Source organism: Lentinula edodes (assembly GCF_021015755.1).
Source record: "Lentinula edodes strain Le(Bin) 0899 ss11 chromosome Unknown C8R40scaffold_4, whole genome shotgun sequence".
NCBI classification, from domain to species: domain Eukaryota; kingdom Fungi; phylum Basidiomycota; class Agaricomycetes; order Agaricales; family Omphalotaceae; genus Lentinula; species Lentinula edodes.
The window spans coordinates 627,707-649,590 of record NW_025764310.1 but is presented as its reverse complement, the minus strand read 5'-3'; the positions used below and the strand labels follow the sequence as shown (position 1 = coordinate 649,590).

General features: G+C 46.6%; 8 protein-coding genes across 8 annotated transcripts; 5 read left to right on the top strand and 3 right to left on the bottom strand.

The window, feature by feature from the left end:
• Positions 1 to 93: 93 nt before the first annotated feature.
• C8R40DRAFT_1086266 (uncharacterized protein) lies at positions 94 to 1,974 on the top strand. Its single transcript, XM_046227336.1, has 4 exons — positions 94 to 116; positions 181 to 1,466; positions 1,539 to 1,761; positions 1,816 to 1,974. The coding sequence occupies exons 2-4, from the start codon at positions 219 to 221 to the stop codon at positions 1,848 to 1,850; spliced, it is 1,506 nt and encodes a 501-aa protein (XP_046090446.1). The 5' UTR covers positions 94 to 116; positions 181 to 218; the 3' UTR covers positions 1,851 to 1,974.
• Positions 1,975 to 2,258: 284 nt separating this feature from the next.
• Positions 2,259 to 3,653, top strand: C8R40DRAFT_595211 (uncharacterized protein). The gene is made up of 2 exons (XM_046235567.1): positions 2,259 to 3,595; positions 3,650 to 3,653. Exon 1 carries the CDS (start codon positions 2,321 to 2,323, stop codon positions 3,371 to 3,373), a length of 1,053 nt encoding a protein of 350 aa, XP_046090445.1. The 5' UTR covers positions 2,259 to 2,320; the 3' UTR covers positions 3,374 to 3,595; positions 3,650 to 3,653.
• Positions 3,654 to 4,214: 561 nt separating this feature from the next.
• On the top strand, positions 4,215 to 6,344 carry C8R40DRAFT_1158729 (transmembrane amino acid transporter protein-domain-containing protein; the record flags this gene model as incomplete). Its single annotated transcript, XM_046229776.1, has 12 exons — positions 4,215 to 4,385; positions 4,440 to 4,495; positions 4,552 to 4,766; positions 4,827 to 4,900; positions 4,965 to 5,175; positions 5,230 to 5,288; positions 5,341 to 5,380; positions 5,437 to 5,508; positions 5,561 to 5,670; positions 5,746 to 5,924; positions 6,055 to 6,193; positions 6,264 to 6,344. The coding sequence occupies 12 exons, from the start codon at positions 4,215 to 4,217 to the stop codon at positions 6,342 to 6,344; spliced, it is 1,407 nt and encodes a 468-aa protein (XP_046090444.1).
• Positions 6,345 to 6,597: 253 nt separating this feature from the next.
• On the top strand, positions 6,598 to 8,548 carry C8R40DRAFT_594653 (taurine catabolism dioxygenase). Its single transcript, XM_046235565.1, has 12 exons — positions 6,598 to 7,100; positions 7,163 to 7,203; positions 7,277 to 7,329; positions 7,388 to 7,415; positions 7,472 to 7,488; positions 7,541 to 7,548; positions 7,606 to 7,696; positions 7,759 to 7,838; positions 7,892 to 7,948; positions 8,004 to 8,097; positions 8,151 to 8,218; positions 8,279 to 8,548. Exons 1-12 carry the CDS (start codon positions 6,709 to 6,711, stop codon positions 8,388 to 8,390), a joined length of 1,041 nt encoding a protein of 346 aa, XP_046090443.1. The 5' UTR covers positions 6,598 to 6,708; the 3' UTR covers positions 8,391 to 8,548.
• Positions 8,549 to 10,870: 2,322 nt separating this feature from the next.
• Positions 10,871 to 13,181, bottom strand: C8R40DRAFT_1036116 (hexose carrier protein; the record flags this gene model as incomplete). Its single annotated transcript, XM_046223559.1, has 13 exons — positions 10,871 to 11,107; positions 11,167 to 11,352; positions 11,403 to 11,591; positions 11,644 to 11,749; positions 11,801 to 11,849; positions 11,906 to 12,276; positions 12,333 to 12,430; positions 12,533 to 12,660; positions 12,715 to 12,746; positions 12,798 to 12,843; positions 12,902 to 12,970; positions 13,027 to 13,057; positions 13,113 to 13,181. 13 exons carry the CDS (start codon positions 13,179 to 13,181, stop codon positions 10,871 to 10,873), a joined length of 1,611 nt encoding a protein of 536 aa, XP_046090442.1.
• Positions 13,182 to 13,787: 606 nt separating this feature from the next.
• On the bottom strand, positions 13,788 to 17,990 carry C8R40DRAFT_1036489 (uncharacterized protein; the record flags this gene model as incomplete). Its single annotated transcript, XM_046223587.1, has 6 exons — positions 13,788 to 13,892; positions 13,944 to 14,640; positions 14,705 to 16,832; positions 16,888 to 17,190; positions 17,255 to 17,597; positions 17,652 to 17,990. The coding sequence occupies 6 exons, from the start codon at positions 17,988 to 17,990 to the stop codon at positions 13,788 to 13,790; spliced, it is 3,915 nt and encodes a 1,304-aa protein (XP_046090441.1).
• A 409-nt stretch (positions 17,991 to 18,399) lies between these two features.
• C8R40DRAFT_1086255 (microsomal signal peptidase 12 kDa subunit-domain-containing protein) lies at positions 18,400 to 19,620 on the bottom strand. The gene is made up of 4 exons (XM_046227335.1): positions 19,451 to 19,620; positions 19,272 to 19,331; positions 19,120 to 19,206; positions 18,400 to 18,800 (listed from the first exon to the last, which is right to left on the bottom strand). Exons 1-4 carry the CDS (start codon positions 19,487 to 19,489, stop codon positions 18,708 to 18,710), a joined length of 279 nt encoding a protein of 92 aa, XP_046090440.1. The 5' UTR covers positions 19,490 to 19,620; the 3' UTR covers positions 18,400 to 18,707.
• A 1,183-nt stretch (positions 19,621 to 20,803) lies between these two features.
• On the top strand, positions 20,804 to 21,884 carry C8R40DRAFT_1066441 (uncharacterized protein; the record flags this gene model as incomplete). Its single annotated transcript, XM_046225782.1, has 5 exons — positions 20,804 to 20,863; positions 20,919 to 21,122; positions 21,181 to 21,259; positions 21,312 to 21,640; positions 21,693 to 21,884. 5 exons carry the CDS (start codon positions 20,804 to 20,806, stop codon positions 21,882 to 21,884), a joined length of 864 nt encoding a protein of 287 aa, XP_046090439.1.

The window sequence follows — 21,884 nt, the reverse complement described above, 5'->3', positions numbered from 1 at the left end:
TTCCACGGAACACGCTTGACGCGTCGTACGGTGACCTCTTCCATTCCTATAACCTGCTGTCTACTATTTGTGGCATTCGTTGGATCAACGACCGAATACGCTGTGTCTATCTATCTGTGAGTATTGGCACTGTGTTCTCTAAGCCAGTCTTTCGTTTACGTTGTCGGTTTGTGGTTTTTGGTGAACCTCAACTGATGCTTCATACTCTCTCCAAATAGATGACTTCCCAAGCAGACTATCTAGATACGACGATTACTCATGTTGTCCAGTCTTTGAAGGACCCGCTTCATCCTGCTTATTGTTGTCGATATTATCTCTACTTCCTTCACTCCATCCACCACGACATTTTGATTAGCGACGGACTAGCTCCTATCACCCCATCCGATCCAAGCAAAGGCCTATACTCATTGCCCGACATAAATCACAGTTATTTATGTCGCAGTCACCCAGAACTTTTCCGTGCCCTTATGGCCTTTCTTAGAGCCCCCCGCACTCGTGGGGATATGGAATCCTTAGCTCGGTCAATGGAAGTGTGTCACTGCAACCTCGAATTAGATCCTCTTGTGCAGGAATTTCACTCTTGGAACTGGATTTCGGAGCCTTCCAGTCGCCAACGTGACTCCGTCGCGTTCAGCGCACGATCAGACACCCTTGAGAGTCTTATACACGCTCTCGTTGATATCCTTCAGCTTGCACTGGCCCTTTGGGAAGCTGAGCAGTTCCACTCTTCCGCGAGAGGAACAAGCTGGCCTTCGACGCGTCAGGACATCCTTGGGCGCGAAGCTGAAGAGATCACGGTTTCAGCGACGATGATTTGCCGCTGGCTTGATGAATACCCCTGCTTGGTCTTAATCCGATTTATCACTCTGGTCGCGGAAGGACCTTCAATTATGCCTGCGTTTCTACATTCGGCGACTCTACCCAAGAATATAGTTTTACTTTTGGACAAATGCATAGAAGAGTTTTCACCAGCTATCAACGCAGGAAATGTTGATATAGGGATGCAAACAACGATAATCTTCACTGTGGGTTATATTTTCAAATTGATGAAGCAGCTTGAAACGGTTCCAGATGGAATATCCATCGCTTACTTCTATGATGAACATGCTGAATCTTTGCTAGACTCCTTGAGCAAACTTGCTCAAATTCACGAGTCCCTTGCTTGCCAAGATATGATATGGAGTTATACTTTTGCTTCGACAGGTGGGGCAGTGCACTCAAAACTTGTGCTCCCCTATGACGAGGCAAAATATCATCACTTAATCACCGAGGCGTCAAAAGTAACATACCAGAGGCGCATCGATACACATGATACCTATCCGGATGTGCAAAAAATTTTCCTTGTTCTTATGACAGTGCGACAATGTGCTAATCCAGTGTGCAACAAGGAATTCGACGATTCCTGGAAGCGATGCTCGGGTTGCTCGCGGGTGCTGTACTGCTCACCGGAATGCCAAAAGATAGATGTACGGCTTTCAAACATTGTTCAGCTGTACATAGCTGACTTGTGACCCGTCTGTCCTAATCTCTTATCGTAGTGGAAAAATCCAGGAAAACCACACAGGCGCCTTTGCAAGACTATGAGATTACTTGGTGAAGCAACCAAGCTTCCTGCGGTGGGACATTCTCGTCCGCCTCCGCTGATGACGAATGAGAAGTTTACTGCAAGATGCAATAAGGCAGGGATAGCTCCGGATGCAATCCGTGAGTTCAACAGATATATGGCGAAAGATGTAAGAATTTGGAAGAGACTCATGAACGGTGGGTAGTCCAGAATCTGCATTGCACTGAAACTTATTTCGTCTCTGTCGACAGAGTATAGTCCTCGATATCCACATCGAATTGCTTGATCCTTCTCCATCAAATATCAGCATTTGGGCTTCCTGTACATCTACATACTTTAATGTTATCAGTGTAAATATCATGTAAAAGTTGCTTATAATGAAGATCATGATATCATAATTGAATCACCCATTGTTTCCTTTTTCTGTTGAACTTCCATCAACCTGCACGACTGGGTAATAGCGCGTCGTTCTTCCATTGTTTGTTTTGACATCGGTCTTCTCAGCTGCTCTGTCACATTTTCTCATCAAGAGACGTTGAATCGAATAATCAGTGAGCGATGCTAGTGGCTTGTTTTAATGAGTATTGTGATGTTAACTTTTCACCCTTTTTGTAGTCAAAATTCAGATTACGAACTAGGAGTGGGTTTGACGCGTCAAAATAACACAAAGTGCCAGTGAGTAATCACACTTACGGTCAGTGAATACGCTCATTTTAGCACTATACGTAGCTCTCGCAACCTTCAGACATTCGCGGTATGTCTGATGCAAAGCCGACGTTGTTAGCACTCTTCAGTTCAGAGTCAATTTCATCCTTGGTCCTCTCATCGCCAGTGATCCGCCCGGCAGACCTTGCCTCCTTTTCGCTCGCGTCGAAGCGCCTTCGGCTTACAACGACTCCCTTCCTGTATTCCCGCGTCATCCTTTATTCACCCAACGCTATCAGGAAGTTCCTCTTCACAATTCTTCACAAGCCAACTACCTATGCTGCTTTCGTTCACACCATGTACCTCTCTTCCTATCGCGGCCAGCCCCGCTTGCACCTCACAATGACGCGTGAAATGAATTTGGCTCTTAGTAATGTCCTGCCTCTCCTTCGAAATCTCGAGTACATTTATCTCAGCGAGCTTTGGTGCTTTTCTGCTGCGATTTTCGCGTCACATGGAAAGATCGTATCTCCACTGCGAGATTGCCGCCTAAATGGGATCACTTTTTCAACGCAGACTCGGATCGTCGACTTTTTACGCTTTCTTTCAAGTCAGAAACACCTCGTGTCTCTAAGACTTGGAGTAGTTGCTGTTCCAAATGATCACCACGACCAGCAGCCTCTGCCCTGGGATGAAATGGTACCCGGAGACGACCATCCTCTCGTCCTGTCTGACAGTCTCCCTGCATTGACGCAACTCGATGGACCTGTATTCGTAGCAACCCAAGTTTTGAGGTCAAATGCACCTCTGGAATTCCTTCGCGTGCATACCGCGCTAGAATACGATGCTAGCTTCGTACGAGAAGGAAATGTCCTCCCGGTATTATTCTCGAGCTTCATCGAAGTGAAAACCCTTTGCTCAGAGATAGTCACGAGTAGAATGCGGAGATCGTTGAAGAGCCTCGTCGTTCTCGGTTTTCCTGGTGACGATGAGTTGCAAGAATTGCATTTTTCGAAGAAAGATCCATACAGAGATGCAGGAAATTTGCTCGGGGATGTAATTGGGGATCTGATGCAGACGCTTGCGTTGAGATGCCCATCGTTGCTTCATGTGGGAGGTCTTCCGCTATCTTGCAAGGATGTGAGAGTTTCCACATGTCGTTGATCCCCTCTAAGCTGATGCCTGGCACGAATCCAAGCGGTCAGAAGTGCATGCAGCTCTTATGGAAATGCACTCTCTTCGAAGTATCGAATTCTCGGTCACCCCTTGGTTAGGACCGAGTGTAATGGGTATTTCATCCTTGGGTCAACAGCATTCGTCCTTTCCTAGCCCTGCTATCTTCAAAGCGATAAGTATGGAATTTAAAATGTACTGCCCAACATTACGGTGAGCTACTTTCTCTTCAGATCCTTTACATTGATTATCGATGATCTTTCACAGGTACTTTGTGTACACCCTCCGCTACCCAAATCCTCAGTCGCGATATCATCGTGTCGAACGTGTCATTTGGGTGTACCATATTGTGAACCGACATCAGGCCAATGGGAAACCGACGGGGAGTGAAGATGGAAAGGGCCCGGAAGGAGAGTGGACAGCTGGCGACTCAAGGTCTAATTGGGACGAATTGTGGACTATGTCAGATTAAAATTCAACGGATTGGCAATGTCATCTACAGAGTGAAATGAAGATGGTAGAATTTTGTACAGACATCAAGTAATAGCAACAATAACATCGGTCTAAGGATAAGTATACGGACGCAAGGTGATTATGCCAGTGGCCGCAGGCACCATGCACGTGCTATAATAATCAAAGCGCTCCCGAACCTTCCCGCTCCCTTCGCATCTAATGAGGGAATTCTCAATTTCCTCGTTATCCGCCAACAAGAAGGCGTCATATTTCCGCATGACGCTCATGGTTATCAGAATCTGACCCTGCGTGACAATGGAGAGATAAAAGTTTGACCAGTGGTTGAAATTTACTCTATCAATTCCTCCTGGTCCTAATCATGCCCGGTTCTGGTTTGAAAGACGTTGGTTTTGACGCAGAGAATAACGATCTCAAAAGGACCCCTTCTGTATTGAGCTCTGATAGCTCCGCCAAGTCACTCAGTGTCGGTGTACAGATTGCTAGAGAGAGCGAGCATGAGATCAAGTACAGGACTTGTTCATGGCAGAAAGTGCGTACTTCTATATGTGCATGCTCTGCAGTATATCTGACTGGTAATGATCAGACGGCAGCCCTTTTATTTTCCGAGTACATCTGCCTCGCGATGGTTTCTTTTCCATGGTAGGTGCTTCGTACTGCGTTTGGCGCGATTTTCTCGACTTCTGCTACGATTCCAGGTCTTTCTCCGTACTCGGAATGGTCCCTGGTGTCATTGTCACTGTAGCAGTCGCCGCTACATGCTTGTACACCTCCCTTATACTCGGTCGATTTTGCATTAAACACCCAGAAATGCGCGACGTTTGTGATATCGGACAATATCTATTTGGGGGCTCGCAGCTGGCGTATAATCTCACAGCTTTGATGTTTATTCTGAACAACATATTTGTCCAAGGTACGGGCCCAGTTTATTGCACAATCTTCTAGACGCAAACCGTTACCTACCATCACGCAGCATTACATGTCATAACAGGCGCGAAATACCTCAATACGGTATCAAATTCGGCCGAATGCTCGCTCACTTTCGGTGTACGCTTTTAAAGACTTCCTAACTTCAAGAATCTGTACTCACTTTGGCTTTTGATTCTCAAAGGCCATTACCGCTATAATATGTTTCATCGTTTCTCTACCACGTACGCTCAATCAAATGTCCGGCCTTGGGACATTCAGTGCCATTACAATGGGCATTGCCGTCCTCCTGACGATTATATTCTCTGGTGTCCAAAGTCATCCGTTTGGATACATTGCTGGACAGGAGCCGCTGGTTACAGCGATTCCTATACCGGGAACTTCTTATGTCGCAGGTGAGCTTCGTTGACTTCCTTTATATCTACTCTTGACAGCCTTTCCACCGTTAGGGATGTCCGCTTTCTTGAACATTACCTACACTTTTGTCGGTCAAGTTATGATTCCTACGGTATATTCTGTTTATTGATGCACCGGACACCTTACTGATACCTGATGTCTAGTTTATCGCGGAAATGGAAAACCCGAAAGACTTTCCTAAAGGCACTAAATCTCCAGCAAAACCCATGTTAATGCGGCTCACATTCTTTTATCCGTAGCTCTATGGGCCGTTACCATTGCAGAAGCGGTGATTTACACTATCTGTGGAGCCGTCGTTTACCACTTCGTTGGTGCGTTCAATAACCCATGCCTCCGATACTATGAGTGACCTGAAATAAACAGGGAACCAATATGTAACTGCCCCTGCGTTCGGTTCACTTACTCAGACGTACAAGATAATCGCGTTCTCCTTCGCAGTACCGACAATCATCTTCCTAGGAGCCCTATATTCTGTCAGTCTTTACCTAATACTGGTATCTCAGTATACGGCTGACGCCCGCGCATTCTACTTATGACGAACCTCATAGAATGTCGCAGCACGTTTCGTGTTCTTCCGACTGTTCCGTGAATCCCGTCACCGGCACTCCAATACGATCGTGGGATGGGCAGTTTGGGTCGCACTTGTAGCAGCAACCTGGGTATTGGCTTGGATCATTGGAGAAGTCATACCATTTTTCTCTGATATGCTGAGCTTGATGAGTTCGTTGTTTGGTGCGCACCCTTACCTCAAACTATAGTCTTCAGACTCATTGTTTGATTTGTATCCTATGTAGATGGATGGTTCGGGTAAGCTCTTGTTCTCATTACAGATTTAAACCCTCGATCAATAATGCCAGGTTTATCTTCTGGGCCATGGCATACTTGACACTATACCCTGGAAAATCAAAATGGGATGGACCGTTGCGATCGGCGGAAACACTGGTCAATTATTTTTTGATTCTCCTTGGAGCGTATATCACGGTCGCCGGGACATATGTGAGGAACTCTTCACTTTTCAAGTGGTCGACCTAAGTGTATTCATATTGATATCGTGTTTCTCAAACAGACATCCGTGGAATCCATTATACAGTCATATCAAGCCAGAGCAGTTGCAGGTGTATTCACGTGTGCCAGCAATGCCTTGTAGAGATCAATGTATGTACACTACTAGTACTACTAGAGAATTCATTGCAAGATAACTGGGAGAGCGGTAAGACTGCCTCCCTAGAAATCCGAGTCGGACTCTGGTCGTTGATCAAAACACAAATTATAAGGATTTTGACCTTTTTGCCTGCAGATACTTAGGTCACAGGACAAGAGACTTGTCCAATTGGGTTGAATCGTATCACACGTCCCATAAGTTGCTTCTCTTAGTATATATCGCAGAAATTCAAAACGAAAATCGTTGACCGTGGACGTACGACTATCGCGTGCTTATCGCGACATGATCAGTCTGGAGTAGTTCGAGAAATGGCATATAAATAACCGAGTCTCCCTCGTTTACTTGGACCATGGTTGCCGCCCCAGATTCTGAATCTTCCTCTAGCCGTCCTAGTTCTCCTGCGATCTCCCCTGATGCTATCATTGGTTCCTTAGTTCAATTCCCTCACTATGACATTGAGCCGCACATCGGCACTCACTTCGACGATCCTTCCACTCAGCTCTCTGCCATACTTAAAGCTCCCAATTCGGACCAACTGATCAAGGATCTTGCCACTCTAGTCTCTCATCGTGGAGTGGTGTTCTTTTCCTCTCAAGATTTAACGACCCAGGAACAGTTAGAACTTGGTCGCCGAATTGGGGAACTTTCTGGAAAACCAAAGACTTCTACATTGCATAGGCATCCGATCTCAGAGGAAACACCGGAATTGGGTGCAGATGTATCGGTCATTTCGTCCATGGGGTGAGCGATTATTCGACTGTGCATTGCAATTGAGAGGTTGACAACACATCTTTGATTTTTAGTGGCATTGCTAAAGCAGGATACAAGGAAAAGATACGCGCAAGTATGTCCTCATGCCTATCTCTAATCTACTTGCTCCGAGCGAATCTCATTCCAATCACTGCCCTCACGTATAGGCGATGGCTGGCATTCAGATATCACCTTTGAGCCAGTTCCTGCAGACTATTCGGTAGAGTGTTTATGTTTAGATCTCATTGATCGCAGTTCATTGACATGAGTTCTTGCAGCTTCTGAAAATGCACACTCTTCCTCCAGGTGAGTTTGGAAGGGCAAACTGCGTGGCGAGCTTCGTTGACTTGTTCAATATGTAGTTGGGGGCGACACATTGGTGAGCAGCTCTTTGACCCTCAGCCAAACCTTGTATTTAATAATTGTGATAGTGGGCAAGGTGAATCAGCTCTTTACCAATGCAATCAAGATTCGACTAAATGTTCTCAACTATTAGCGGATATGAAGCCTACGACAAACTTTCTCCTGCATTGCAGAAATTTTTGGAGGGGTTGACTGCGGTTCATAGCGGCGAGATATTTATCGAAGTGGGAAAACTATATCTCCTTTTCATTGCATATTCATAACTTCGACTCTTTGATTATCCTAGTACGCAAAGAAATTTGACCTCAAGATCAACAACCCTAGAGGCTCCCCGGAAAATGGAGATACAGGATTGGTAGCTGTTCAGTGAGATTTTCTGGAAGCACCGTATATGTTGTTTGTGCTGAACAACTCTGTAGCCCCGTCATCCGAACAAACCCGGTCACAGGCTTCAAGAGTTTATTCGTCAATAAATCGTGAGATATTGTCAATTAGCTTATGAACGTCCTTGCTGAGTGTCCTTTATTCAAGCTTCACCAAGCGTATCGTCGAACTAAGCCCTGACGAGTCAGACAACATCCTGGAATACTTGTTCAGGCATGTCTCGGAGAATCACGACTTCCAGGTATGTTATTCTGATTGAGGCATGATTATCAACATTTTGAACTCAAAACTTAGGTTCGATACAAGTGGAAGGTCAACGATCTTGCGATATGGGATAATAGGTCTACATTCCACACCGCCACGTAAGGATCTTCTGTCGCTCAATGATCTTGTTATTCGCTAAATGGGGCTTTCTTCCTTAGCCATGACTATACGGCGTTCCGTCAAGGGAACCGAGTGGTCAGCATCGGAGAGAAGCCGTTCTTCGATTCTAACTCCAAGTCGAGGAGGCAGGCACTAGGATTCCCGCTGTGAATCGTTGTGCTGAGTGATTTGTTGAAACTCGTATTACGAATTACGCCGAAGTTACCTCTAGGAAGTTATCAACGGGCAGGAAGATGTGAATATGGATTATATTCCTAGAGGCTACGATGCATAAATAGTACATACATTTTTTTTTTTTTTTTTTTTTTTGAATCCTGTTTATACACCGTTGTGCGGGAGCATATGGTAGTGTATATTCTACTGTATGTATCTTCGTCTTTGTTTAAATATCATGGTAAATATAGCCTTTTCAACATAGTCTGGTTCCGCGTAGGAAGCCATGACGGGTTTCCGTCGAGGGCACAAGTATCCGTAAAGTCCGTGTGCTGTATGTGGAAGAATTTAAAATGTAGTGTAGTGTCAGTAGGAGATCGAAGACGTGAAATCATAAGTAAATTTAAGGGCAAGAATGGATGTGGGGTATTTGGGAGGGCATTCGGGGCGTCGTTACTGTTCGGCTAGGTTCTGTCTTCATCGTCATCGTTGAGTTCCGGTAGATCTCCAATAATATGGTGAAAGCGTTTCGTGTCGTTGATGTATCGGAAGAGATGTGGTAGGGAGCTTTTCGTGGATAGCAGAGATCCTATAGACCATCGATCATTGGCGAGCTTTCTTTGCAAGCGGCCTCGTGCTTGTCGGTGCGCGCGACACTCGAACAAGTAGTGCATGACTGTTTCGTTCCCATGTTTGCAGCAGGGGCATGTCGGAGAGTCAGCTTTGCCAATCCGGTGTAAGTGTCGTTGTAGCGGTATGTGGCCTGTCCGTAACTGCGTTAGGATGCAGAGAAGTTTTCGTGGGAGCCATCGTGCTAGCTTCCAATAGTTTCTGCTTGCAGTAGTCGCATCAGAGGGGTCGATGCGCTGGAAGTATGCGTATCGTGGCGATTTCTTCCACTGCTCATTGTGTTTTTCTTCGAGTTTGCGACGGAAGGTTCGTATGGCTGCTGTCTGGCTGTGAGGCAGAGGGCGTTGAAGCTGTGGGGGAAGTCGCTCCTTTCGGCTTGAGCGTCCACTCGCTGCCTTCTTTGCTTCTTCATCAGCTCGTTCATTTCCCTCTGCTCCAACGTGTCCTGGAATCCATGATATTGTGACAGTCGCGTCAGGGTGTTGTGCTCGCAAGGCAGTTAGAGTGTGATGGAAGATGTCAAGGATGTAATGGGACGGTCCTGTTTTGCTCGTGTCTGTCGCTGTGATGGCTGCTGTGTTGTCTGCCCATATGGACACGGCGGTCACCGACTCTTGTGCTCGTGATAGGTGTAGGCCCAGTATCATGCCAATGCACTCCCCTTCGTAGACCTCGTGATGTTCTTCTGAACCTAGTCGATAGCGGATTGCGCTTTCCTCCTGCCCATCCCTGTAAAGTACTGCAGAAGAACCTATATAGCCTTTGTAACCAGAGCCGTCAGTAAAAACTTTAATACTAGTATCGTCGTCTCGAAGCGCTCTAAGTGCCGCTTCTTTGCTTTCCCAGATCTGAATGACCAGCTTAGGGTCCCATTGTGCCTCGAACCTCACTGCTCTGCGCTTCTCCATTTTTGCTGGATGTAGACCGTATCGTCCCATTAGGTCTATTAGTGGTGATGGGTGTTTCGTTCTTCGCTTGTTTCGTGCTGCATTCTCTACTCTTTCTGATAGTGGATGTTCAGTTGGTAGCGTTAAGAGGCGCACTGCCGCTCGGTGACGGTGGCGTTCGACTTCAAGGGGTAGTGGGAGGAGTGCTGCATGTATGTCGAGGATATCAGTCGCTGTGGTGGTCATTGCTCCCGAAATCATTAGAGATGCCTGGCGTTGTATAGAGGTTAGCTTGCGAATGATTCCCCGCGTGGGGGTGGCTTGGGTCCACTTCTTTTCTTTCTTCCTCGACGGCGGGGCTAGAATGATGTCTGCTGCATAGAGCATCCGGGGTAAGGCTTTTGCCTTGTAGAGCTGTCGCACCAATTGCGCAACCATGCCATCTTTCATTCGTGCTACTCTTCGGAATTGTGAGACCCATAGCTGTCCCCTCTTGACCATCATGCTGTGGTGCTCGTTCCATCGTAATTGTCGATCCATCAGTCCTCCGAGGAATTTTGCGTACGTCTCCGATTTGATTAACGTGTCATGTATCTTCACTCCCGGTCCTGTGACTGGGGCAGTCTTCTTGGGTTCTGTGGGATGTGGGATTCTGCATCTGTTGAAATCAACCAATTTGAACTTTGTGACGCCAAAATGGCAGTTGTGTGCTGCTGCCCAGTCTAGAACCCCACCTTCTCTGCTCATCATATCACCTATCTCTGCATGAAGTTCGTCCACTCCCTTTGCCCATTTCATTCCCGCAACATCGTCCATGAACCCAAAACCTTGTTCTCTGCTCTCTGCTTGAAAAAGTCGAAGTAGACCAGCTGCATAGTACATACATACACAAGTGATTGGGTAGTTAAGATACATTGAAAGACAAACATAACCATTGAAATGAACGGAAACGAATAATATTCATGCATACTCGTTGTGTTCTACCTCCCCATCTAAATTCCCGTCTTTAACATTGATTGGGGAATGTTTCACCGCCTCTTCTCGTTCGTGTTCAGCATCAATGAAGCGTTGCGGCCTCTCCGTTTGATACGCCTCCTTGCATCTGAGAACAAATACTAAATCCTGGTTATCTCTATAAAGTTTGTCGATATCCTCAAGATGGCGATTGGCAGTTTCAGGGTAGAACATCCAGATTAACTGCGAAGAAAAGGAAACTTTGTTTACAAAGTGGTCGAAAGTTCTAGGAAAAGACGTACAGGAACGAATGCCGTATTGAACGCCATCCAGATGAGGTAAAACTTCCAACCCAGATTTTGGATACCGGTAGGAGTAATCTGTACAACAATATAATTGGATATCCAGTTGCTGCCAGTAGCTAATGCGGCACCCTTAGTGCGCATTGAAAGAGAATTGATTTCCACTGGGTATAGCCATGGAACACCCTACGAAAATGAATTTGATTCAGAATGTCCAGGAAAAGGGTTTGCCTTACCTGCCAACAAATACCAAAAAACAAATAATATACAAAGAAAAATGTGGTTGCCCCGGCACCAAAGCTCTGACCCCTTGTCGTGGTGCCATTGGCTTGCGAGAGCAGGCCTGAAATTAGGGCGTAACAGACAGCCTGTCCTGCGGCACCCCACATCATCAACTTGCGTCGACCGGCACGTTCGATAAGCCACTACAGAGGCATATTAACAAGGTGGATTGTGAGCCATAATGAAGCGACTAACCAATCCAATGAATGAGAAAATCAAGTAGCTGACGGAATTGCATGCGGCAAGTAATCGGGACATTGTGTTCGACAGACCCACTGAGTTCTGAAGGACGAGGGGAAGACTTGGTCGCTATCAGAAATGATTTCAAGAGGATGGAAATACCGAAGCTCACTAATAACTAGTAACGTTGATACCGACAAGCTGTTGCATCCATTGGGTGCCTAGAAGAGCCAGATATGTATCCCTTTGGTCATTTTCTTCTCAAGTATCAGCTTACCCGACCCAAGAAGCAACCGTTTAACCATCCCGGTGTTTCCGGTTTTGCCCTTCAGTATAGCACCCCAGCTTGGAGATTGCTCTCGTTCAATCTTCACCGCCTCAAGAATCTCCAACTGTTGGTTCAAGACTTGTGGAGAATCAACTGTGGCGCCATCGCCTTCGAGTGAGGCCAGAACTTCTGCACCTTCTGCTTCTCGTCCATGTGCAATCAGCCATCGCGGTGATTCCGGTAGCCAGGGAACGGTAGCAAGGAGGATGACAGAAAAGACCAACTGAAAGGCGATAGGGAAGCGCCAACTAATACTACCAGACACAAAGCTAAGACCGTATGTCATCCAATTGCTCAAGGAGAAACCGGCGATGTTCATGCTAAGAAAAGAAAGGATATGAGAACAAATTGATTTCGAAAAGTAAGCATGACTCACATCATGGAGAAGACTATGAGGCTGCCTCGCCACGAAGCCTTCGCTGTCTCGCTTTGCCACACAGGTGCAGTAGAGGTGTTCATGCTGGATGACAAGGACTAAAAATTATCCTTCACTTTGCAAAATCGAACTTACCCATTGCCTATTCCTGCTCAAAGTAATCCACACGTCAGAAATAGCAAAGTCAATAAAACTCTGACGTGATTACCGGTAATGAGGCGAGCAACAATCATATGAGCAACAGTGAAAGCACTCGTTTGCAGGATTGCACCAATGCTCATGATGATGACGCCGAATATTAACCACTTCTTACGACCGAAATGTTCACCTTGATTTCCGTATTATTTCTTGCGCGAAAGGGAAGAAAAGATATTTCATTTACCAAAGGCGATAGTAATCATTGCACCAGCGAAACTGACAAGCATAAAATGAGTATACGCTTATGAGAGACAAGCGTGAACGTACCATCCAATATCATAAAGCGAGACAATAGTTCCTTGAAGACCACTATCTGTTCTCCCCACGTATCAACGACGGCGATATCGAAGAGCGGCATCAACTGGACACACCTGGATTACCCATTGTGTCCAGAAAGCTGTCTGTAACGATGATACCACCAAAGACACCCTGGTCATATCCTGTAAGACGAAAGGTTATGAACAAGACTCGAGACACCGTTGGTCAGCTTTCGTACCAAAGAGAGTCATGGCTGTGGTACACGCGATCTGGAAAGGTTATGAGGAAATTTAACGACTGCGAGTCAATGCGAATGGTACACACTGCCAACCATATGTTAAGCTTAGCACCGGTCATACCAAAATATAGTTTCTTAGTGTTCGAAGTCCCCATAATATATAGCTAGTAGAGTTTAGAAGGAGTTAAGGGGCTTGAAATTACAAGAATCTTGACATGAACTCAAGCTTATAATTAAAATGTTGATATTCGTGATGAGGTCATAACTTGAACTTTGTCGGATCTTGGCGCAGTAAACGAAGATAGATCCGAGGCGCTCCACGTCGAGGCGCGCGATGAAAGAAATGTCCGTAATCAGTAAAAGTCGGAGTGGCCCGCGAATGCGTCGGGCGCCGAGGTAAGTCACCCGCCAAACAAATAACCGAAAATAGGAACAGTCAGATGACCATGTAATCTATCTCAGCCTGACAGAAAGGTTTTGGAAAATCCAGATAACCAGAGAATTAAGACCATCGTACAAAAGAGTACATAAATAAGCGACGCACGTATTAAGCCTTGTTCACTGTTGAATGTGGGACAATACCAGAAAGACAAAGACGAAAACAAACAAATGAGGGTAAACTTTGAGCTAACTTAGAGCAAAATGTGGATGACGAGCTATAGAGAAAAGAGATCTTGTTGCATGAATAGAGAACCCAGTGAAGTATAATGTAGAAGGCAGCTAGAATGGATCGAAGAGATAAGTCATAAACAAGGATACTATCATAATTTGAGCTCTGTCAACACCCGCCTAGCGAGCATTTGATATTGCCAACCATCTCCGCTTGCTCGACGAAACTGAATCCCATGTAATGGTAACCAAGGAACCTAGAATAAGCAGTCAGATAGACGAGTATCGAGGACGAAAACTTTACTGACTTTTACAATATTAATTTCAAACCGAACACTCAATGAATTATTACCCATAGTTTCAAAAACTTCACGGTCGACCTGCCCAGAGGGCATGGGACTTGGACTACGAGGAGGGGCAGAAGGACCGAAGTCGCGGGGTATAGGAGGAAGCACTTTGCTCTTGGTAGACCCGGCGGGTGAGTTGGGTGTAATGGGAGTCATCGGGGAAGTTTGTGCTGGAGCGTCGACCTCAAGGGACGGAGTAGTGGGTACTCCATTAATCGTAGCAGTAGGTGTAGCAGCATCACCTTCTGCAGCGGTATGATTCTGGGAAACATTGAAGAACGACGACGAACCAGTACTTGGCGTAGCTGTCAACGTAGTAGTACCTGACGGCCGCCCAGGGTGTTCTCTTTCCTTCTCCATCGACGTATCTCTATCCCGTATACTCCGACTTCGGATGCTGAAAGATAACTTGGAGGATTTTTTCGTTATTGTCGGTCGAGGCGTCGAAGGTTCACCTGAGCCTGATGACGTTTGTTGATGATGATGATTGTGTCGGTATCCGGGCGTCGTTGGTTCCACGGAGGAAATATCAATCGAAGGCAAATGAATGCATTCAAATCCTCCTTTGACTTCTCGGTATTGCACCTGCATACGATCGAGCACACGTCGAATGTCGGCTTTGATCAATGAAGGAGACTTAGTAGATGTTGTTGCCACACTACGAGTCCCAAATTTGTTGTTTAGTAAGTCTTGAAGCCGGACTCCATAATCGCATCACATACCTGAACAACCCTTTCAAATAAACAGGTTTGACATGCCGGTCATCTTCAGCTTCGGTATCAGTGCCATGCTCATCTCCCGTGATTACACCGCGAGTATCCTTTTCATTCTCCGCTTGTGCCTCTTTCTTCTCATCCTCGTCCTCCTCATCAGTCCGGGAGAACAGTCTTTCGGCCAAAGGCCGTGGCATACCACTCTGACCCGTTGATGGTCGCCTGTGTCGTCCCAGCGTACCACCAACGATTCCAGCGCCAGATAATAGTGCCCCACCAGTACTACTACGTCTTTCATGCCTTGACCGAGAGCCTGTAGGGTCGAGAATGGTCGCCGCCCGACGATGAACCCCTGATAAAGACTGGCTTTGGCTATGAGATATAGGTTTTGGCGACAGAGGTTCAACTGTCGAAGAAACTGGAGTGTTCTCCTTCCCTTCTTTAGACCCAGTCTCTACTGATTTTTCATCTATAGACATGACCTTGTCCTTCTCTGACCACGCCTTCTGTGCTGAAGCGGAGGCAGTCGTATCCATACTCTTCTTCTCACCATCGCCACTCGGTCGGGGACTAGTGGACGCCAATCCGCCCAGTAACGTCCCTTTACGCCCATGTCGCCGTTCATCTCCCCTGCCTACGAGCATACTACCAAATTTGCGAACGAGAGTAGCACCTGTAGTGAGCGGAGACGCAGGAACATATCCATGCTCATGATCCTTCTCCTTTTCTTCCTCGTTCTGGCGTTCTCTCTCTGCAAAGCTTGTCACTTCCGGTCCAGCAGTATGTGGCAACTGTGGTGGTCGGGCACTAGTTGGTGAGGCAGGAGCATCCATTGCAGGTCTTTCCCGCCCACCAACCATGACAGGCGACAATTTAGATGGCGGCGAATATGACTTCTCTCCTGTCTCATCCACAGGAGCTGGAGGATTAAACATTCCACCCCAACCTCGGCCGACAGTCCCGGCTGTGGAAGTTACTGGTCTCTGACTCAAACTGTGGCTTCGGCGGTGTGTGCTAGCTGGCGGTGCCCTTGGTAATGTACCCACAGCACCAGACTTCTTGCCCGGTTCGGTCTCGGCATGAGCGGATGACGGCGATGCCGCAGGTAGGCCTAGATCGCGCGCACGGGGTTGCGGTCCTTGTTGGAACGCTGTCTGGAAGGAAGGCGATGTAGGTGAAGGCGCAGCCGTATTGTTCGTAGACATCCCCGAGTAATGTGAAGTCTCGGGTGCCGGAAGACGAGGAAGAGGCATGCTGTAGTCTGCCTTGGCATTGGTGTTGGCAGACGGAGGTGCTGCTATGATCGGTATTGGGAGAGCAGCAGGAGCCGGAGCAGATAACTTTTCCCGCCTTTCCGGGACTGGAGAGGGGACACCAGCTGTCGGAGTACCATTGATGACCCCATTGATACCGTTGTTAGCTCTATTGTGAGCAGGATCTGCGATGCTCAATTGACTGCTAGCGAAAGCACCTGGACCGTACACCTTCTCTCTTTCCATCTTCTCCCGAGCAAGAAAGTACATGCTGACAAGAGGATGAAAACCTTTCGTTGGATCGAGCGGTTCACCTTTTGAATCAACGAGAGCGCCGCCATGAGAGATGAGCTGGGATTGAGATTGCGGAGGGGAAGAAGAAGAAAACGGATTACTTGAAGAGGAGGGAGAGGGAGATGGTGAAAACAGTTTTCGACGATAAAAATCGAAACCAGAGAAACGTTTCGATTTCTTGCTAGGAGTAGGAGGCTCAATACCAGTGCGTGAGCTGTACGACGTCCCTCCATCACTAGTAAATGAAACAGCGAGGCTGGAGTTGGACATCGACTCGCCCCATTTTGAACCGTTGACAGTGCCACCACGTTTACGCTCCCAGTACTGAACAGCCTTGATGTAAGCGTCACTCTCGAGCACATTGATGAGCTTCTTTTCTATTTCATCATCGGAACCGAATTCGAAGCCCGTCATGCCATGGATGACCTGACGGTCGAGCTCGTCGGCACGAAGAGGCTCACGATGAAGAAGAAAGTTTTCAGGAGGGCCAGAAAAGCCACGAATCATCCATGGGTGCGAGAGGATTTCCGTTAGTGGCGCACGTAAGGCTGGGTTTGTGACGAGCATCCGAGAAAGCAGATGTTTGCATTCTGAGCCAAGTATTGAGCCGGAGGACATTCATGACAATTATGAGTTCGAACTTACCGGCACTTAACCACACTGGGTATTCCACCAAACCTCTCTTTATCTTTGCATGAAGAGCAGGCATGCTTTGATCGTCAAAAGGAACTTTGCCACAAACGAGCACGTATAAGACGACACCGAAGCTCCAAACATCCACCTCGGGGCCGGTGTACACTTTTGCGTTAAGCAATTCGGGGGCGGCAAAATACAAAGACCCACAAAAAGTGGCGAGATGATTAGCAGGATCATACAGGTTGGAAAGACCAAAATCAATGATCTTGATATTGCCAGTTTGGGAGATTAAAATATTTTCGATTTTGAGATCTAATTACCCATGTCAGAATGGGGATAATCAAGGCACCCACCCGGTGTCAGAAGGCCTACACACCTCTATGAACGACATTATTTCGATGGCAGTAATCCAGAGCACTTCCTATTTGTCTTGCGAACTTTCTGGCCACTCTTTCCCTAAGTCGGCCGTGGCTAATGATATAATCCAGCATCTGACCGCCATTGACGTACTCGGAAACCATGTAATAGTGGTGCTGATGAATGATCATCTCACGCATACCGCAAATATATGGATGATGAAGAAGCATAGACAGTGCAGCTTCGCGGAGTGTTCGTATTTCTTTGGAAGCATCCTTGGAGGCTTGCCGAGCAACAGCATCTGGTGCCCCGCTCGTAGGCGGCGCAGCGGGGTTGACACGCGGAAGGATCTTGACAGCGAGCTGTAAAGAGCGTAAATGTACGAGTCAAAGAACTGAGTATCGTGCAGTAACTACCTGCTCTCCCGTCATGTTATGGGTAGCAAGCTTTACTTTTCCCATACTACCAGCACCCAGCGTCTTGCTGAGGGTGTAATCACCCAGAATCCTATTCGAGCGACTCGTCCTGCTAGAAGGCACATGCCGTCTTTCTCTCTCTCTGTCACGATCTCTATCTCTGGTATCCTTGTCCCTCTCTGAGGCTCTATCATCCGTGGCAGGTCCAGGACTTGGAATTGCAGCGACAGCGGCATTAAACGACTGAGGAGGCATAGAGACAGGTCTTGGCCTCGTTGAAGTCGTCAGCCGCGGTTGAGGCTGTGGCTGATGGCCAGGCTGGACTTGTGAAATGGGCATATCGTACTCAAATCCACCAGGTACTATCCCACCGTGCGATGGAGTTGCTGCGCCGTCTTCGTATTGATTAAATTGGTTAGCTAGAGATTTCGAGTATGCCACTGTCGCCATAAAGTAGCAAGTCGTAGGTTAATAACGTCCTCGGTGTCGAGCTCGTAATTGCAAGTTTGTCTAAAGTTCGTCCAAATCGTCGGATGCAGTTGTACCCTATGTAAAGGAAGAGCAAACAGCCGATTATGAGACCTCCGTTGAAACGAGGACAAGGTGAATGGAAAGGCAAGCAGTACAATAAGATGGAGGAAAGGAAATAGATGAGAACGCCCGGACACGGCGCTCAGAGTCAGTGTGGAGGAAAACAAACAGTGGGCGTGGGAGACCTCTACCTCAGACTGATAATTTAGACAGTCATCAAGAATGTAGCCCTACATAATTTCCGAGACAAGCTCGAGTATCTAACGTCTGTAGACTGCCCGATGATTTAAGAATAGGTACCTTGAGCTCACAGAATCAGATGGAGTACCATATGTGCTACCCCCACGCACGCACAATCGGGACTAAACTTCCGCAAAATTTTGAACAAGTCGCGAGTGTTGCATTTTCATGACTGAACGATGGTGCTCGCGATATGCTTTTATGGGTTCAGGTTCATGATACAAATAGTCCTGGACGAAAATTGTGGGGAAACAAACAAAATGATCGAGGCAGGTAGTTAGTTGTTCATCTACTCTTCGCCTTCCCTTCAGGAAGTTTAAGCACAGGCAACCACTTCACGGGATGTTTATTGTACATTGGCCATGCAGGGAGAACAATCTGAAGTAATGAAAGCAACGTCCCACATATCCAAATTTAGTCGAGCAAACCGGTGTTGACGAATGCAGTATGATGAGCCCAGTACAAAATATCAGGGCATGGTTAAGCATTGGCATGGCGACGACAGAGCAACAATCATCCAAACCAGGAAAGACGGTTAGGGTGAAGATTAAGTCGAACAGAGCAACGGTGTGTCGTCAAGAGGCATGAGAAAGATAACGAACATAAGGATCGATATATTACGATTCATAGAGAACAGAAGGGGAGACAGATAATCGAATCAGTAAAAATGAACTAACATAGCCAGATATCAACTCACCGCACACAGCACGACTGTTGACGCGCCCAAAAGCACAAAAGATATCTTCAGTGATTGGAGAGCAAATCCTAGCAGGAATGACAGGGCCTGAGCACAGGACATTGACAAATTAAGTTGTACGTATGAATCCAATAGAACTTTAGGAGACGAACAGTGAAGGAAAACAGCCATATCCGGGCAATCTCGTCGACACGCTGTTGACCAACAAAGTCCTGCACCGAGGTAATGAGGGCAGTGAAGGCAAGGAAAATGGGAGAGGGCGAAAATAAAGCAAGGAGGATAGTACCAGTCAGAAATGCTTGAGCAATATCAATAACACATGAAAACGTACAATTTTACCCTCAAAATAATCCTGTATATTGCCGCTCATAGCTAGTGTATCGAAAAAATATTCCTCCCTGGTAACGATATCCGGACAAAGGTAAAGATTGACGATGCGTGGGTCGGAAATCTGAGAAGAAGCTCGTGAGAACGTAACTTTCGCTCAGGAGACGACCTATTCTTCGTCACACTACTGTGACCATTGCTCTCATTTTGATCTCTTGCAGGATACTCTCAGAAAATAATACTAAAACGCTGTAAATTCCATCGACAACACCAACCGCTACTTATGCAAGCACAAGTGCGTCTGGAGAGTCGGCGTTCGCTCAAGAAGGAATGATGAGGGATAATGATATTAGGCCCTTCTTTGGAAAATCTTCTTGACGTTCGGGTAATCAGAGGTGTACAGATCGTAGCCCAACTCAAAGCTGGGCTCCATTCACTGATCCCCTATCTTTGGGTTGTACGGGACGAAATTTTTTGAAGTTGCCCGATGTTATTTCGGGACGGCAATAGGCCCATCCAATCTCGAACATTTTGTGAGAAGTTTCCACCGCCGTCATGTACTTCAATGTTACGATTCTCTGACTCGTGGTTCATTCCTCAGTCGTTATGAAATCTTATGTGGGATCTACTGTGCGCACGCGGATGCAGATGTTCGAATAGAAACAATCTTCGACCATAAAATTAGGACTCATCATCATCATGATCTCCGGATCCGAGAAAGTGAACGCCGTTTCGTTTCCTCGCGGAAGATATAGAACCTTTCACTGGGACATTTGATGGCCATAGACGCTACAGACCGTTTGTCTTGACGCTGACTGCAACGCGTTGCAGTCAGCGATAGGTGATCCTCTGACGGCTATAGCAGCTCCTCCCCCGATCTAGTGTACTCATTGACAGCGTCTCATCTAGTGGAAAGCTCTCTACCCTATCAAGTAGTTTCTCCACGGTTAAATTATGAACGAGGGACCAAAATATCTCATTTTTGTGATGTTCTTGATCTCAAGGCGACGCACTTTCTATAGCTCGCGGGAAGGGGACCAAAGGAAGCATAGAGCCAAAAATCTAAATTGCGAGCGTTTGGTTAAATGGTTTGAAACGAACACTCACATTTGTGACCTCTCGTGAATTTCTTACATATCCTTCACACAAGTTGCTGGAAATGGGTCAACTTTCTTTGGAGCAGACCTTCCTCATCGCTCCTTATGTCGAGGTTTGCGTTCTCTTTTGAAAACCTCAGCGCAACTCACCTCTGACTATTTCCTCAGGGTATTGTATACGGTCTGTTGCCACTTCCCATCTTAGTCGCTCAAAATGTTCATTGTTCTCAGGAATCTTTGCTGCTATCTTTGCTGCAACCATGTACATCCATTTCTCAAAAGTCATTAACGGCACTCAGAGATTTGATCGACATAGTAACGTATGGTGCTCGAAAGCGTTTCCGATAATATGCAGGCTGACTGCGAGTTCTATAGGTCATGATCGGGATTTCGTCTCTGATGTTTCTCATTGCAACTTTACATCTGACAATAAATGCTTATCGGATGGTAGCGGGTTATGTTGACCATGCCTTGCTGCAAGGAGGTGCAGTGGCATATATGGGTGACTTGAGATCATGGCACTATATCCTCAAAGACACTCTCTATGCTACACAGGAAAATCTCGGTAGCGCTGCCGCAGTGAGTAGTCATTCTCACTTCATCCCGCATATGCCGACTGTTCTTCTTTCATCATTAGATCTACCGCTGCTGGGTCCTTTGGGGCCACAACTGGAAGATCATTCTTTTCCCTTCAGTACTATTGATTGTAAACATTGGTGCGTACACTATATATAAATCTGTCTCTGCTTTTTTACCTCCCAATTCCAGTTGCCGGCTACATGGTATGCGGACTGTATGGTACTGTTTCTCCCACCAATAACATATTTGATCCCCGCTTGACCACCTGGATCAAGATATTCTTTCCGCTTACTGTAGCCTTGAATGTCATCACTACCTCCCTCATGAGCTACCGAATTTGGTGCACCCACCGCCAAACATCCTTGTATACCAGCGGTAACAGCCAACTCATCTCTGTCATGAGGATCCTTGTGGAGTCAGCAGCTCTACAGCTTGTTGTAGAAATTATCCTCCTGGCTCTGTATAGTTCTGACGTCAACGCACAGTATATCGTACTTGAAAGTATCGCTTCAATCGTGGTAAGTGTTTGCATTTAGTTCCTAAAATTTACATTTGATATAATACTCGCAGGGTATCACATTCAACGCTTTGACTATCCGTATCAAGCTACATTCTATTAGTACGGCAGGAAGCGGACACAGCATGAGCTTTGATGGAGCAACACAAACCATTGGCAGACTACCTATGCGTCGTATTCAGGTCAATATTTCTAGAGATGTTGAAGAAACGGAAGATAATATTAGTACTTTAAGTTCCAAATAG

What these genes read in the sequence shown, in the direction of transcription:
- C8R40DRAFT_595211 (XM_046235567.1), top strand. Translation starts at nt 2,321, where the DNA reads ATGTCTGATGCAAAGCCGACGTTGTTAGCACTCTTCAGTTCAGAGTCA.
- C8R40DRAFT_1086266 (XM_046227336.1), top strand. Translation starts at nt 219, where the DNA reads ATGACTTCCCAAGCAGACTATCTAGATACGACGATTACTCATGTTGTC. An exon ending in CGGAATGCCAAAAGATAGAT is followed by an intron (nt 1,467 to 1,538) that starts GTACGGCTTTCA and finishes CTCTTATCGTAG; the next exon opens with TGGAAAAATCCAGGAAAACC. An exon ending in TTGGAAGAGACTCATGAACG is followed by an intron (nt 1,762 to 1,815) that starts GTGGGTAGTCCA and finishes CTCTGTCGACAG; the next exon opens with AGTATAGTCCTCGATATCCA.
- C8R40DRAFT_594653 (XM_046235565.1), top strand. Translation starts at nt 6,709, where the DNA reads ATGGTTGCCGCCCCAGATTCTGAATCTTCCTCTAGCCGTCCTAGTTCT. An exon ending in ACAGGATTGGTAGCTGTTCA is followed by an intron (nt 7,839 to 7,891) that starts GTGAGATTTTCT and finishes ACAACTCTGTAG; the next exon opens with CCCCGTCATCCGAACAAACC. An exon ending in CGGAGAATCACGACTTCCAG is followed by an intron (nt 8,098 to 8,150) that starts GTATGTTATTCT and finishes CTCAAAACTTAG; the next exon opens with GTTCGATACAAGTGGAAGGT.
- C8R40DRAFT_1086255 (XM_046227335.1), bottom strand. Translation starts at nt 19,489, where the DNA reads ATGAGCGGCAATATACAGGATTATTTTGAGGGTAAAATT. An exon ending in ATTATTTTGAGGGTAAAATT is followed by an intron (nt 19,332 to 19,450) that starts GTACGTTTTCAT and finishes ACCTCGGTGCAG; the next exon opens with GACTTTGTTGGTCAACAGCG. An exon ending in CAACAGTCGTGCTGTGTGCG is followed by an intron (nt 18,801 to 19,119) that starts GTGAGTTGATAT and finishes TCATTACTTCAG; the next exon opens with ATTGTTCTCCCTGCATGGCC.